Source organism: Sylvia atricapilla, chromosome 5 (assembly GCF_009819655.1).
Source record: "Sylvia atricapilla isolate bSylAtr1 chromosome 5, bSylAtr1.pri, whole genome shotgun sequence".
Lineage (NCBI taxonomy): Eukaryota > Metazoa > Chordata > Aves > Passeriformes > Sylviidae > Sylvia > Sylvia atricapilla.
The window spans coordinates 48,704,770-48,721,628 of NC_089144.1; the positions used below are offsets into that span (position 1 = coordinate 48,704,770).

General features: G+C 42.6%; 1 protein-coding gene across 3 annotated transcripts; it reads right to left on the bottom strand.

Annotated features, from left to right (window-relative positions):
• Positions 1-12,189, bottom strand: CREBL2 (cAMP responsive element binding protein like 2). Of its 3 annotated transcripts, none has more exons than XM_066319429.1 (4): positions 11,964-12,189; positions 3,121-3,318; positions 1,901-2,048; positions 1-1,258 (listed from the first exon to the last, which is right to left on the bottom strand). In XM_066319429.1, the coding sequence occupies exons 1-4, from the start codon at positions 11,976-11,978 to the stop codon at positions 1,245-1,247; spliced, it is 375 nt and encodes a 124-aa protein (XP_066175526.1). In that variant the 5' UTR covers positions 11,979-12,189; the 3' UTR covers positions 1-1,244. The 3 variants fall into 3 exon arrangements, with proteins under 3 accessions (XP_066175526.1, XP_066175524.1, XP_066175525.1); XM_066319427.1 differs by lacking the exon at positions 11,964-12,189 and adding an exon at positions 7,093-7,231; XM_066319428.1 differs by lacking the exon at positions 11,964-12,189 and adding an exon at positions 7,093-7,215 and having other exon boundaries at positions 1-1,174.
• Between the last annotated feature and the right edge of the window lie 4,670 nt (positions 12,190-16,859).

Genomic DNA, 16,859 nt, shown 5'->3' on the forward strand with positions numbered 1-16,859 from the left:
TGATTCATTATAATATTTATTCTATGAAACAATGCTGAAAACATAAGATTAAAAAATGTTCCATGCATTTCATAAAATACAAAGACATTGTCACAAACAAAACAGAATAAGCAAGCCAAACCCCCTCTGAAAATCCTGAGAACTCCACTCTCCACATTGCATCACATAAATACAAAAAGCATATCCAGGAGAAAGAGCAGTCTGAGGAAAGTGGCAGGTTATCTGTCAATAACTGGGGTCAGTACATCAGCCCACAAGAGTTTTGCCATCACCCTTCATACTACAAAACCAAACTGATGCAACTTGCTTTTCTTGCTACCAGTTCCTGGCATTGTCTTTGGCTGGGAAACCAGACAGCATTGTAGAATTGACATCAAGTTGCTATCCAGAGAGGCACTAGGACCCAAAGTGTAGGTAGCTATGGAAAGGTATCAGGGCCCAGTGGGTGAGAGGGAATGGCTGCTGTTCCCCTGCTGGAAGCAGGCTGCAGGGACATGCCTTGACTGTCTTCCCGGGAGCACAGCAGGTGGAAAATGCACCCAGTGGAAGAAGTATGGGCAGAAGCAGGAAATGTATCTAGTACCTCTTTAAGCATCCCAGACACACAAAAGACATGCTGCATTACAGATGGATGCCAAGAGCAACATCTGCATTTAGGTTACAAATGACATTGCTATAAATCTTCTTACTGAAAGCTTTTGATCCGGCTCCTTCTCCTCAACCTACAGTACTGGGTTTGGCTTTAGCAAAGCTGTTACAAGATCCTTCTCTTGCCTTTCTTTTACAGAACCTCCCGGATTCCCACAACAGTTAACAACCACATAACCACCAAAGACAAAGCCAGGCTAATTCTGGGCTCTGATATAAAAGCAGCCCCACTCTTGTGCTGGGAACGCCCCAAAGGTGCCAAAGCTGTATTTGGGGAGAGCAGTGTAGTGAAAGGAAGAACAAGGCTCCACTTACACCAAAACCCACTGCCGCAAAAGCCCTACCCCACCAAGCCTTAGGAACACTATAATCAGAGAATTTCATGTGGGGAGGAGCAAAGAGAAGAGAACAGATTGGGATCCTTTCCCCTGCACCTGGGGATGCATCCACTCTTCAAAACAGCATTCTTCCTCCTGCCAGCTCCTGAGCCACCTCTGCTGCAGCACGGAAGATTCTGCATCACCTCCTGAGAATGATGCACCGGGGTGGGGGGGGGAAGATTGTCATGGTTGAAAAAGTGGTTTTCATGTTGATTCTTAAAAACATAAAGCTAGAAACTCCTATTTTTAAAAAAATTTCCAGTGAAGTGTAATTTAGCCTGTAGCACAAACTATTACAAAATTAGAAGATACAGATTTGTTCATGCTACACCTTAACTCTCTCCCTCTGCATATACATATCAGCAATATGACTTTATATCACACAGTCTTTTCACTTTCCAATTCCCAGAAGAAACCTATTCAATTCCCTCCACAAGCACAAAGGAATCATAAAGAAGACTCCATAGGAAATCCCATGTCCAGCATTTCTCTCTTGGAGTGCTTGCAGCTAGAATAATGTTTTCTTGGTAAAGTTTTTAAAGTTAATTATGTTTTATGTGCTCCATTTATCTTGCATTAAAAAAAACAGAAAATGCTGTAAGAAATTAAGGTCTTCACAGGTCTCCACAGGCTTTGGTGAAACACAAAGAGTCTTCTTTGAAACTAAGTGCCCAGCTTCCTCTATAGTGGAATTTCTGTGTTGTCCATGTAAACATTACACAGAGTCTTTTGTACCACCCACTAAGCTCTTTGCTTCAATCAACTATTTGTGCCCAAAAGCACATCCTTATGTTTCTTCCTACACCACAGCCATCCTCCTACACCACAAAAGATGTAACAAAACAGGAATTAATCACAGGCTGGATACTTACAGGGATTGCTGCTGTTTGCCTCTGTCTTCACAGCCTTGGCAAGTTTGGTTGAGTTCTGCTGTGCTTTGCCTTGCTCCTCTCCAGTTAGCAGGGCTTTTATTTCTGAGGGGATTTTCCCTTGGTCCATGGCCATGCACCACTGCTTGTACTGAAACATGCAAACACATTAGGCCTTAGCAAACTGCCAGGATCACATTAGCAGACAAAACAGGGCTGTAATCTTTACCTTCCGGTATATTCATTTAAGGTCTGAATGTACTGAGCTGAAGCCTCTTACGAAACTGCAGAGCCCTAATGAGCTGAGCACGTGGCCATGGCTGCATACCTGGCCTCAGCGAAGTCTTTCAGTCAATAAACTGCTACTCAGAGGCAGCACTAGACAGAATACTGTAATTATTAAACAACATGGAACACTCTGTGCAATTTCTCGCTGCTGGCATGCGAGAATACCGTTCCAGTTCATGGCCTATTAAAAACAAATATTTCACATGACTCTGGGGTTGATGGACTATTAAGAGGTCCTTTCCCATTGCGCAAGGCACAGTGGAAGCACATGTGCCTATTCCTACTTCCCTCATCTAAAATCCTTCATTGCCAAACCCTGAAGTACATCAAAAACCTGTGGATGGCTGGCTGGCTTTTCACCTGATCCTAAACCTGCTGACTTGTTGTGATTAGCCCTGCCCACTCGAACAAACCTAAAGCCAGGTCAAGGCAGTGTCCTCAGCACTGGTGACATTTCAATGACACCACTGTTTCTGTATTTCCAGATGAAACATTCTCTTTGGTTAATGCTGCTTATTTGGGCAAGACCCCCATCTTACACATCCTAGAACCACATACACAGCGAGCATGCTGCAAGAATCCACATCCCCAAGAGAGAAGCAATGACACCCTGTGCATATGTTTGCCCTTTGATATTGCCCTCTTCCTACAATCTACCTCTGCCAAAGGTTTTTCAAAACCAAACATTTCAAAGACAACAGACTCAAATGTAATGGCACTTTTTTCACTTGCTTCCAGTTCAGAACCAGCAGGTAACTTGTGACATGAATTCGTATTCTACACCCCAAAGCAGGCAAACAGCTGGATGCATCTGATGTTCTGATACCTCCCAGCCAGCCAAATGCCACTGTCAGTCACTGCGGTCCCAAGAACAAGTGTTCACAAGGACAAGTCCCAGATAATACTGAGTGTTAGGTTAAGTGGTAGTTCCTTACCATTTCAAGCTCTTCTCTGAGAGCACAGATGGCTCGCTCTCTGCTTGAAACCAGCTCTTCCAGGTACTGGTACCTCAGCTTCTTCCTGGCTCTGCACTCTCTTGCACTCTGACGACTTCTTTCAAGTTTTGCCTTCAAGTCTATTTTGGCTGGTTTCCGACCTCGTTTGCCTGGTTTCTTTACCTTGCCTCCAACCACCTGGAAAGGAAGGACACAATAAAGATTCTTTTCCGCAAAAGTAATGCTGGAATCATGTGACTGTAACTACTAAGAGTCCCAAGTATAAAATCTTGCATATACATTCTAGAGCAACAGAGGAAATAAGAATGCTGAGCTCTGGAGTTTTCAGGACCCTCCCCATGACTCTATTTCTCTCCCATATTGAGGAGCCCACAACTGAACACGATACTTCAGCTATTTATGAGGGTATCTGGGTATTGAGGAGGCATAATCTGCTTGTAGTGATATTGCTTTCATATCACCAACAGCCCCTGCTCTAGCAGGTCTGGAAATATTGAGTTATAGAGATTAGCACTTCAATTTAGGAAAAAAAATAATTGTTTCTTTCAATATGATGCAAAACTTAGTTTTGCTGCAGTCAACAGTTTCAGCCTACTCTAAATTCAGAACTATTCACTAACCATCTGAACTTCCTTGGGCTAGATTTCTTTCAAAGGAATCTTGAGGAGTTTTACTGAACAGGGACCTCAGTCACATAGAGCCCTATCTCTGCTGCCTCTACTCCATTAGCACATCACCACCCTGGCCATGTTCAGGTTAAAAATATTACTCCACAGCTTGGTGAGTCTCCTCACACCTCCTCACACATTTTGTCAGTGCTCAACTCTGCCTGTTGCTAATGTAGACTCCCCTTGCAGAACTGTAATTCCCTAGTTTCTTGCCCTACAGAAAGCAGGTTTTGCAATCATTTTCCCCTCTTCTTTGTGGCTTCTTTTTTACAGGTCGGAGGACTTCTGTTAAAAGAAAAACAAAACCAAAAACCCACCAAACCACCCCCCCCAAAAAAAAACCCAAACAAAAAAAAACCACCAAAAAAAAAAAAAAAAAACCACCACAAACCCCCCAAACAAACCCCCAAAAATCCACAAACCCTTCCCCCCAAAACCAACCCAACAAAAAACCCCAACTGTCGCCCCAAGTTTGCCTGCTTTTCATAGTTTGCACTTTATTCTCACACAGCTTCAAGAAAACTATGTATAGTTTTAGAACTTATCTATTTTGTTTACATAATTCTCCTCTGGGAGGAGAAAGATGATTGATGGTGATGTTCACCAATGAGGTCGAAGAGGTGGCAACCTGTGTAGCCAATCTTTGGCCTGCTTGTCAAAGAGTATATAAGATGGAGTCAGAAAAATAAAGATCAGAGCTTTTCCTGCTGATCTTTCTGCTGTCTGCTTGTTCTTTTGTGTCCCAAACAGCAACACCCAACTAAAAAAAATCTGCCCCCCCAAAAAGAACACTCAAACAAAAAACAGTCTCCTCTGTGCTCACTCTGTGTTTCCCCAGCCAAATATTTTACTCTTTAACATAGGTGCATGGCACAAGAAACTCTTAAATATGGTCTGAAGCTTAGTTCACTGGTCACTGGGCATTATCACCCAGTAAGCATTACATCAGACCCACACCCCAGCTCCCCTCTGAAGTGAGGATTTTACTTTATTTGCATTCTGACCATACTGTTTGACTGGAGGGGGTGTGGAGAAATACACCTAACACACACACCTACATACAAGAATTTCACTTAGTATTTCACCATCCTGGACACAGACAGACTTTTTTAATAGGCAGTGTTCAAAATTTCAGAGTTCATAATTTTTAAAAAGGCACTTTTACTGTGAAAAGCTACAAAATAAGTCATTTTTAACATTCAAAGAAGTCACTTGTTCTGCAAAGTTAGCAAGCTGCAATAAAAACAATAACATAGTGAATTGATGTGCCAGAATGAAGAGGAAAAAAAAGGATTATACAATTGAGCCTATTCTTTCTTTGGAAAGTGAGTCAACAATCACATGCCAACATAATCCTACCCTCTCGGTATTGTCCCTCCTGATTTATTCACGAGTAGCTGCCTACCATAAGCAAATGAAAGAACACAAAGTACTTAATGGACATCTATGATTATGAAACAAACACAGTACATTCAGAAGAGCAAAGAGAAAAAATGAAGTTCTTTTATACTTGAACTGCTGAATACAGTTTAAATAATTCTTTGCTTCATCAAGGTGCCCCCCCCCTCAAGATTTTCTAGTTCAGAAAATCTAATGTAGTTCAAAGTAAGATAAAGCTAACCAGATGTGGCCAAGGCACGGGACAGGAGCTCTAAAGAAGGGAGAGTGACTGTCCTCTTTCAGGCATGACAAGGTCTGTCCTCTCATGGGAACACACTCCTGGCTGTGGATGGTGTGATCCATACTCCCAGCTCAGCAGAAGGTAGAACCACACAGAATCTTCCCAGGTGGGCCTGTAGGCACTCACAATTTGCAATCTACTATTACTTGCACTTGGAAGATTGATGGATGTTACATTATACACACTACAGCCAAAGTACTTCAGTTCTCAAAGACTTCTAGCACCTGAGGTTTTTCTGTGCTAATGAAAGGCAGTTCAAAGTAAATCTTGGAATTCAAGAGCTAGATAAGGTCTTGTAGAGACATACACTGCAGGTCTCTTAAAAAGCCTTGGCTACTCAGGGTTCTGACCCTCTAGAACTAGAGTAAGCTGGCACTCAAGGCTGGGGCCCCAGCACATCCCACACTGCTGTGTAAACAAAACAGTACCTGCAGTCCTAATCCTGCACAGGAGCACTGACAGCCTCTCCCCAAAGCCTCAGGTGGGTGAATGGTTCCCACCACACCATTTCTCATAATCAGCAAGTTAAAGACTGCTTAGCACTTGACAAATGCATCCTGGATCCACCATTATCCATAAAGTGCTTTCCCAGAGAGCTTTCTATAGATAGGTGTGCCAACTGCTCTCCCTCCAAGATCTTTTACCACTGCCACTGCGGCAGCCCTGCACACAACCTCCCTTAGGGCAGGAGAAAGGCTTGTACCTCTTCAACCGTTCAGCCATGGTTACTTGCCAATGCTTTAGCCACCAGGACTGTGGAGATAAAGAAAAGCTTTCTTCCCTTTTGACTCCAGGCACTAACATCCTAATAATCTGCCTCCACACCATCCCCAAAGACTCATACTGTCTTCACAGCTCCTGGAGTGCACCACACAATTACACATCACCCTGCAAAGGCAGCAATGCTAAGCAATTTATTCAAATCCTGCATCCTCACCAGTTTTTCCTCTATGATATTTAGAAGATCCTGCTGTAACCTTAAGCAACCCAGCTGAGAAAAAAGAAGGCCTGAGAAATCATTTGCCCCCATCCAGCATTACCATATCTCTCTGGCTTCTAGTCCTGTTTGCCTGCTCAGTTGCTATGCTGATGTGACAGAAAGAAGACAAAGCAGAAGTGATAGTTGATGTTGAACATGGCAATAGACCAAGCAAACATTTTTCGTCCCTTTGTATTCCTCTGGAGTTTATAAAGAGATGTGATCTATTAGCATTCAGCAGTGGAGATTTGGCTTTTTTTCAGGGAGTCATACGCAATCAAGACTCAGAACAACATTAATCATAAAACTTTCCACAGAAATATTAATAAAGGCATGCATTAGTTAGAGATCTGACCAAACTCCCATTTCAGTTCACTCAGACTTCAGAGAACAGAAGAACATAACTCTTCTCTCAGGCACATAGTGTGACTCTTGGGTCGTCCTGCACGGGGCCAGAGCTGGACTCAATGATCCCGATGGGGCCCTTCCAACTCAGCCTATTCTGTGATTCCACAATTTCCTTTTAATCTCCTACTTAGATCATAACCTCCTTCTCGCCTCCCATCACTGTTCAGGCACAAAGCTACTTGACCTGGAATTGGAAAAAGCTGCAGTTACTTGACCTGATACAGAAAATTCCTCAGACTTCTGGATTTTTTAATGAGAAGCATGCAACAGATCTCTCCGAAATCCTTGCCAGAATGCCCAGCAGAGAGGTCCACCTCAGGAAGGAAATGCACAGATAATACAGCTACTAGCACTCACAGCACTGAGGAGCTGAGCCCCTCAGATAGAAGACTGGGAAAAAGTTGGCCTCACCATGACATCTGCAAGTTTGATTCAATTTAGCAGATTAAAGCAACACTATCCCAGGCACTGCTCAGCACCACTGACCAGCAATGCTGATCACATTGACCAGGTCAGCATCTTGCAGAAGCTCTGAGTTCATTTACCAATAAACAAGCAACTCCATCAACCAGTACTTGAGATCCATCTTAAGCAGACTCTTCACTGCACTGGCAGCTGAAGGTATAGCTCTGCAGAACTTAACGCAGCATGCAACTGGTGATCAGCTACAGAATTTATATGAAACTATAAAAAAGATTAGTAAGAAATAAAACCTAAGTGCTGTGTTACAGCAGAGGGGGGAAGAATCTATTCCCACTTGCAAACATTTTTACAAAATCAGAAAGCAAATGAAGCCAGAATTAAGTCTCCTAATAAAGATGAAGTTTCCTGATCTTCCAATTCAAAGCATACCACTCACACCAGCAGTACAAAACCCAGCTAGAGGGCATGCTTGCTATTCCTCCATTTCATGACATTTTATATGCCCAACACAATTATTTTACTTTCACTGGCAGACAAAATGCATCTGATAATGATCCAAAAATGTAAGATACTATTTAGTGAGCAAACACGATCTAAGTCTTAAGCAGATGTGTCAACAGAAATTAATCCCAAAACTCTCACCATACAAAGTGCTTCATGTCTTAAGAATGCCACGTTCAGCACAGATGCATAAATACTGTCTGTATTTGCTGCAATGTCTATTTTTAAAAAAACATGAGCTAGGGCTAAATAGCAAGTTTTCATAAAGTGTAATGCAGGCAGCCAGAAGGGTAAGTGTTAAAGTTCAGGGCAGGAGTCACTTAGATGCCACCTTGCCACTCCACAGGTGACAGTCCTGCTCTTCCCTGAGGAAGGACTTACAGCCTCCCACAGGAATTATGTCCACCACTGTGCCCTACACATTCTCTCAGTTCACACTAACAGAAACCAGACACTTTTCTAAACCTGCCTCTGTTAAAACTCTGGCTCAGGGATGGTCAGCTAACTCTACCAGGTGTATCTTCCCAGCCCACTGTAACAATGAAATAAAACTGTTCTAGCTGGTTTGCTGGCCTTAATCTCCATTTTACTCTCTCCTTGAAAATAGGAGCAGATATGTCATGTGAACAATGCTGAGCAGGAGCTTCTTAAAACATTTAACGATTTGAAATTGCTCATATCAAATTATAACCAAAGCTGTTAAGGTTTTATATTTCCAAGCAAGTAGTAATGAGAATGCTTTGTGTTTGGACATGATCCTGGGTGGAAGACTTCTCCAGCACATTGAGAACCTGACTACTCTGAAAAAGTCCTGAAGGTGAAAACATAGCAGCCCACCTCCTGTACAACTGAGGTCACCTCCACTATAGCTCTGTCCCTGCTGTGGCATTCAGAGCATTACCCAGAGCTTACTCCAGGACTGCCTGGGGAATCTCTCTCTCTCTCTCTTCCTGATCCCATTCAGCCCCACCTGCAGCCCTGGTTCGTGCCTGACACGTTTTGTTTTCTGAAATTCCTTTCCCAGGGAATTTTCTGTAAACAAGAGACATGTTTTGGTAACGGCAAGAATGTTTACATTCTTTTTCTAGGAAGGACTCCTCTTGATGTCCCTCTGGTCTGACCAATGTGATTGAAGAAGTTTGTCTTCTTATCACCAATCGAATTGGTCTGTGTAAAATAGCATAAAAGGAGAAACATTTTCTGAGAATTTAGGAGTCACCTTTTCAGCCTTCTGAAGTCAGACTCTTTGTGTCGTTGTGGTGCACAGGAGCAACATCCAACAGCGAGGGTCACAGGCTACAAGACAGCTCATGGCTAAAGACCCCTCAAGCTCTGCATTTGAAACACAAGATTTGACACCTGGCTTGCTCTCACCCACTCTCCAAGGGACACCTGCATTCCCTATAATCATGACTCAGGACCACACAGGATCGAGTATTTGATGTCTCACAGCCAGGCTGTGTGGAAAGCAGCCCAGCTCCTTGGGTGCAGCCCTGTGCTGAGAGCCTTCCCCTGCTCTACCACCAAGTGTGTTCCCTCAAAAAGGAAAGCTGCATGAAGACCAGAGAAAGACATCAACAGTTGCTGGATCCACAAAAATAATACTAATGTAGTATCTTTTCTGTGCAAGGCAAGAATATTTGTAATAAACAAGAGAATCCCCCAACCTTTTTTGGTGGTGGTCTGGTTTTTGTTCACTTGTTTTTAACTTCACTGAAATAACAAAAGCGATCTGATGTTATGAACTTTTATTTCTCATTTCTAGCCATAAATTGAAAAGGTAACTCCCCCAGTAAGTCCTGTCAGTGTCCCCTATAAAAACCTCTGTAAGTAACACAAAAGACTGCAGTCAGCTGTATAAAATTATTTTGATGTTGACTAACAAGAGTTATCAACTTCTTACCCTCGTCCCTTTTTTCTGCTTCCCAATGCATGTAACAAATACATAATATGATATATGTAGTCTTGTAAACTAACCAAGAAATTTCACCCATAAAGGCTGAAACCACTATAACAGAGCTTCTCCTTTTTGTTCTGTCCAGCTACTTCAGAGATGCACAAGTGTGGTTTTAACAGGAATTAACTACCAAGGAACAGCTACATCACTAAACTCTTTCCCTTCCACACCCAACAGCTCAAACCACAGCAAGAAGTGAGGCCAGTACCTGAACAACCTCTTGTTTAAAAGCAGTTCTATAGATAAAAAGGATAAAAAGTCATATTTTGGGTTGGGTTTTGTGTGTGTGTGTGAATAATTTAGGAACATCCTTCCAAAATTAAACATGATTTTTTTTCTAGATCTGATGTTAAGATAGTCTACCTCTCCTTTTATTTCTTGCTATTTCCTTCCAATTTTGAGGAATGTGTTAACAAGAACCATTCCTCTAATGCTCTCTTAAACCAGATAAGGCTAAATTAAAGTGCACTATGAATTAGGGAAAACTTTGCAGCCTGCAAGCTCAATTCTAAATTCTTTGTGTCACACAGTTGAAGGCAAACACTGAACTTGGCTGTAGGCAGTTATGTAGTGGTCACCACACTAACAACACAATTTAGTTGATTTTTTGCAGGGAAAGTCCTTTCACAGACGAATCTCCTCAGCAAGGAGGAAAGCATGACTCAGTGGAATTTTTAGGAGATTTCAAGGACATGCTGGCTCCAGTTGTAACCACAGTGGCCATAAAATTAGGTATAAATAGTGCTTACCTCATCCTGACACAGCAGCCTGCAATGAGAAGAGCCCTCCCAAGGGAAATGACATCTCTTGAACAGAGTCACCAAACCCCCAGGGTGACCTATGGCCTCACGAACTATAAAAACTGTACTTGGGAGTAAAGATAGCAAGAAGAGTGAATATTCCACTCTGTTGTCTTCTCCTATTCCGCTGAACATAAATTTAAAAAAAAACCCAAACCAACAAACACCAAAGTTTTGACTGACTGACTGGGTAAATAGATTAATTTTATTTAGTAAATATGTCAAAAAATGTTTCAGGGAAAAAAAAAAAAAAAGGTGGACTAACAGGACTCCAAATGACACAATGGTCAATGGTAGACCAAAACTTATTTTTAAATGAAAATCTGGAAATCGGATAGTACAAATAGTCTAAGTCTCATAGAGAAGAACACGAAAAGAAATAAAAATCAGATAATGCTCACGAACTATATATGCCTCCAGAACTAAATCTTCTGGATCTTCTAAACTAGTGCCCCAATTAAACAAACTTTCATGCAGTTCCCAAAGCTGTAAGACATCAGTGATGCAGATTTCCCCCAACTTCCCTCACAGCCTTCAGACAAGGCTAAGATAAAATAAAATAAAATAACTATTTTATTAGTATAATATTTCTGCTGTTAAAATAGCAGATCACCATAAACCTTTCATAGCCTTACAATCCATTCTGTGGATTGCGGATTGCCAAATTACTGCTCACTTCTAAATTTCTTTATTCTTTGTTTATTCTTATTTAGAAGAAATTGTGTAAAGTATTTTTCCCCCCTTTGAGTTAAGGCAGATTGTCATAGGCTGTGTAATTTTATTCCGGTAAAATTCCAGTGGTGTGTCCAGCACGACTCCCAGGATAACCCATAACCAGCACTCCAGGGAGCTGAAATACCCAGACTCAGCTGAGATTTTGAGCTGCAAACCGCTGCACTGAGCGGCCACAGCAGCTGTCCCTGCAGGCCCTGCTCTAGGGGCACAAGCAGGAGGAAGATGCGTTCCTATTGCATCTTCTCATGGTCGGCTCTGCTCAGGCGCAGGCCCTGCACCTTAAGGGATTGCCACTGTGCTGCTCTCATGAGATTCTTCCAGTGCTGGAGGAATTCAAGCTCCAGCACCCAGTAGAAGGCTGCAATTCACGCTGCTGCCCTCGTACCTCACTATTTACGCACAGCTGCTATTTGTCTAATAAATTCAGGGTGCTATTGGAGCATGAGCCACTGCACCACATATCCAGCCTTTGGCCCGTGCCTGGAGCTTTAAGGAAACCCCAGAAGTAGCACCGAAGAGCTGCAAGCAAGAACTAAGGGGGCAACCCTTCCTTCCTGGCGGCTGCAGCAAGCAGAGCCCTTCAAGAGCAGATTTCAGAAAGCTCCCCGCACCAAGAGCCTCACCGGCTGCCCTCGGCTCCAGCTCCAGGGTGGGCCCCGCAGCCCCTTACCTTGCTGTCATCCATGTGTGCCGCCAGCCCCGATCCGCCTCGCCGCAGCCCCCGCACGAGGAGCAGGGGGAGCCGCCCGCCCGCAGCCCCGGCGGATACCGGCGCTCAGAGAGCCTCAGGGCCGCCCGCGGCCGCCGCCATCACCGGCCGCCATGTTTGTGTACAGCCGAGGGCCGCGATAGCGCCGGCAAAGCGATGCACGCCGGGAATTGTAGTCTTGCTCGGCCCCTTGTTCATTAGCCGCCGCCCTGATGAGGACAGGAAAAACTACAGCTCCCAGCAGGACTAGCAGAAGAGAGGCGCGGTGATTGGTCTTCGCCTCGCCGGCCCGGCGAACTACATTTCCCACTAGGCTGTGGGCGCTCCCCCACCTCGCCGCAACAACGGAATTTGTTGTTTTGTTAGGGGGTTGGGTTGGTTTTGGGGGGGGGGGGGGGGAGTTGGTGGTGGCTTGTGTTTGTTTATTTGTTTGTTTGAATTCTCTCTAACGCTCGCGCTATTCCACAGCTGCTCTGCTGTAACCCCAGCGACTCCGGAAAGATGACCGGGGCTGGTGGGGCCGGGGTTGCTTGCTCCGACCCTACGCACGGGCTGGCTCGAGCTTGATGAAAAAAAAAAAAAAAAACCAAGTAAACCAATAAAACAACAAGTTTGAGCTTCCTGCTGGTTTGTTTTGTTTTGTTTTTTTTTTTTTTTTTTTTTTTTTTTTTTTTTTTTTTTTTTTTGCCTAGCCCTAAGAGTTCCTGAAGACAGAGCTGAATTTTCCAGGCCGCCTGGACACTACTGAGCTCCCCCGAGTCTGGAGAAGCAGTCCCTGTAATCCTTTGCGAATACCCAGTTCCCTCCCGTTTTCATGTGGACTCACGGCACAGATCTAATATTGAGTGCTTGATGCAAAGCCAGGCCACAGTGCTGTGTCTGTGCCCTGAAATGGGGCCTGTGCTTGCTGGAAAGACACAGTACCCCAGTACACAATCCTCTCAAGCATGGCCCATGTTTCAAGCTGGCAGTGAAACCTAAAGCTTGGCGTGTTTCATGTTGCTGCATGTTTCTTTTTATTCATGCAGCTCAATTCGCAGGACTTTCCCATGACTTAATCTCTCTTACATGTGATTGTTAGGGCCGAAGGCTTTGTCATGGGATTTTCCCCCTGAATCACAGACCTTCCTCTTGGAGGGATATGCTTGCTAGATGGCAGAGACAAAGCACTTTCCAAAGCTTTTTTTCCCCCCCTCTATAAGCTTGTATGCTTCTCAGTTGTCAAAGACAAGGCAGTTTGCACACTGCTTCCTATTTGCTTGTCCAAAAACAATGAATCAGTTCTGGCAACTCCCTCTTGAAATAATAGTAATAAAAAAGCAGGGATGATCTGTGTGTTAAACAAGAGGCATCAGCTAATAAAGTGGAAGGAATAGCTTGCTATGAGCTTGTCTCCTGTGATCCCACTCCCATCTTTGCCTTCAAATTCTTCCAGAAGGTGGTGAGGTGCCTCATTCTGCCTTTGGCACTATCCTGAGGCCATAAAGCTGACTTTAAAAGCCAGCTGGGGGTTCCCCGGTGAAGGGAAATATTGAGTGGCAATGAGCCAACATAGCTCTCACTTAGGCAACTCTCTGTTGCAACATGAGTGGAGGAAGGAGATTAGACGGAGCTCTGGTGCTGATTCAGAAAGGCCAGAATCCTTTTAACCAGCAAATTAAAGTTATAGCTGCATCTTGTCTTCCCACTAGATTGCCCCATCCTGCTTTATATCACGTAAGAAGCAGAGCTCCCAGGTTCTGATCATAATAAAGCACAAGATCCCTGCCTCAGCACTTAAGAGCCTCTGTATATTAGCAGGGAACAACTCAAACTACCCATTTCAGCTTTTCCACTCTGGCTCTGCTGTCCTCCTGGATGAATGTTCAGAAAGAACAATTGTGAATGGAACTGGGTATTATCTACCTATCTATCTATCTATCTATCTATCTATCTATCTATCTATCTATCTATCTATCTATCTATCTCTCTATGCACATACAGAGAGAGCATAAGATTATGACATTTTAAACTGATTTTAACTGTTTAAACATTTAAACCATAGTCATGTACACCAAGGAAATCCTACCTTGTGTTAAATTCAGTCACAAATTGTTTTGTGCAATAACTATTGGCAATAACTATAGGTCCCTGATGAAATTAGTGATACTTGTTAAAAGAAGGGTTGTGCTTCTGAGGTCCAGAGAGGCTTTGAGGAAGATAAATGAAGTGAGTTCAGCAATCAGACAATAATTTAAAAATCACTGCTTATGTCGGTATGACTAAAAAATAGATATAACTCACAGGGTGATTTTGCACCATGTGCTCATATTTCAACATATCCCAACAGGGTGTTTATTCTCCCCAGATCTGTAAATGTGTTAATTCAGGCAATTGAAAATCTGTTCCCCCGAAACCCTGCCCGAAAGAAGAATAAATCTTGCAATCTTTTGGTATCAAGCATTTGCTGAAATTGCTCCACTGTACATTTGTGGAGTCTTTAGAAATTCAGAGCCTTTGAGATGGTTCATTTATGAATGTAAAGGCAAGGATAAAGCTAAGACATTCTCTTGTTTGTTTTCCAAATGTACTGAGATGTTAATTGCTTTAATAGAGATGCTAACTCATTTGCCATGGCAAAGACTGTGCAAGAACAGCTTGTCTTTCAATCCCTCGGGTTTTGGGGTTTTTTGTAGAACTGATAGAGAAATTGCGTTTTTCTGCATCCTTTAATACGATACCCAAGAAGTGTTTCTGGAAATAGAAGAAATTCTCTGTCTTTCAATTTGTAGACTCTGTTCACACTGAGACAGAGAACACCTTTAACTTGTCATTTAAACCCACCAGTTAAAGTACTTGTCATAGAGGAGTGACCCAAAAAAAGTTTATTTACCTAATAGTCTATATCTTATTGTTGTTTATATAACTAGGATAAAAGTATACCAGTTTGTTGTTGATTTGCATTTTTTTTTCTTACATTAGAGAAATCAGCTATATATGCTAAAGACCCTGGAGACCTGGTAAACACATGAACAGCACACGCTCACAAGTACAGTGATTGATCACCTCATTGGTGTGATTAAAAGAAAATTCTGTTTAAAACGAATATTCTTTGAAAGTTGGTTTTTAAAACCTAATCAGTGTTTGAACAAAGCACAGCACATTGGAAGCCTGATCTGCAACTACTTCCTATACACTATGTAATTAAATGTTGATAAGGGGGTTACTCTCATATTTGCTAAATTCTACTTTGTGACGAGGGCCTTCTGTAGTTTCAAATGTGTAAAGTCACATCTACGAGGGCAGTCCTTCCTGTTTAGCTATTGCAAGTGTAATTCTCAAGTAAAATGGACTCGAAATAAGATAATTTGGAATAATCAGCTCTTGTCCTGTGCATACACACAGAAAAGTTACTGCTTTATCTAGCCAAACTAACTTTCCCACATAAGCAAAATCTTGAGACTGCTCATGATGCTGTTATATTGCTGAAGAGTATCTGTAAATTAAAATATTGCATGAAAATGTTTATGCTGCAGTTGGAAAGGTGCTACTTCATTTTCTAGTTTGTGGAAGGGAGAAAAAGAAGTCAGATGATCCTGCACTTCACACATAGGATTGGTAGTTCCAAATATGATCAGAGGGGAAAACTAGAAGTGGTTCAAAAAGTCATGTGAATATCATGGATTTCATACAAAATTTTAAACTAAATATAAGAAACTGACAGCCAAGGATCAAGACAAACAAATCACTGATTAAGAAGATGACAAAGAGTGGGCTAAAGTTCAGTGAGGTGTGCAAGTGTGTAAAATTTAATTTTATTCTGAAACAACAAACAAACAGAACAGCACAATATGCCACGTTCAGGAATGTGAGAGCCATGTTGTATCTGGCACTTGAACAACAGAGAATTATTGCTGCTGATATGGTAATTGCAGAGGTACAGAAAAAAAGTGGGTGGATCATGTGAAATTCATGAAATACTTGAGGTGAACTTACAGCAGGATTAGTCTTTTAATTGTGTGAATTGATCTCTATGCACAACTGGTTTATTAAAAAGGCATATTGTTCATTCTCAAGAGGTTTAAAAATCCACTTCAGCTCAGTGTCTATTTTTTTGGTTCTTAAAAAATTTTGCAACATGCTACTCCCCTTTGGCCTACGCAAACAAATATGTCTGCATATGCATACCTACTAGAGCCAGTCAAAACTGCTGTCATTAGCTGACTTTTCTGGTAAGAGCATTTCTGGTTGCTTTCCACGAGACATAAAATAATTTTAAACACTTTTTTCCAGCCCCAGATTCTGCATTCACAGCATGGGCTGTGCTCACATTCAAAATATTTACTAATCTAAGTCTGATACTGTTGTCTTGTCCAAGGGCATTAAACAAGGTTTCTGCATAGCTTGAGCAGAAATTGAAGGACTTGTATGGCAAGCTGGATCTGCACTGTAACTGGGTCAGAGGACTTCCATGATGACCTTGACTACTTTCAGAAATGCCACTGTCCCTCATGTGAAGGGTTGGGGCACCACGTACAGCACTTTGCCCTGGTCTGCACTGCTCACCCCATCTTAAGTCAGCATCGTACCAGCTGACTTCTGGCTTGCAACCTTGCTCAAATGTATTGGATTTTCTCTGTTGTTGTAGCTGCCCACGAGCCTTGTGTTTGTGTTTAATGAGGTTTGTATTTAATGAGACTGCTCATGTGAACAGGAGTTACTTACAGGATCAAATCTGCACTGCAAAAAGTGTTGCATTAATTTGTAAAAAATGTAAAGGAAGGATACACTCCTGGATAACACACAGTCATTCCCAGGGAATTTCAACGCTACATGGAAAATGCACAGCAGGTTCCTGGGAGCTGACAGGCTGCCTGC

What these genes read in the sequence shown, in the direction of transcription:
- CREBL2 (XM_066319427.1), bottom strand. Translation starts at nt 7,140, where the DNA reads ATGCTTCTCATTAAAAAATCCAGAAGTCTGAGGAATTTTCTGTATCAG. An exon ending in TGAGGAATTTTCTGTATCAG is followed by an intron (nt 3,319 to 7,092) that starts GTCAAGTAACTG and finishes CTTCCTTTCCAG; the next exon opens with GTGGTTGGAGGCAAGGTAAA. An exon ending in TCAGAGAAGAGCTTGAAATG is followed by an intron (nt 2,049 to 3,120) that starts GTAAGGAACTAC and finishes TGCATGTTTCAG; the next exon opens with TACAAGCAGTGGTGCATGGC.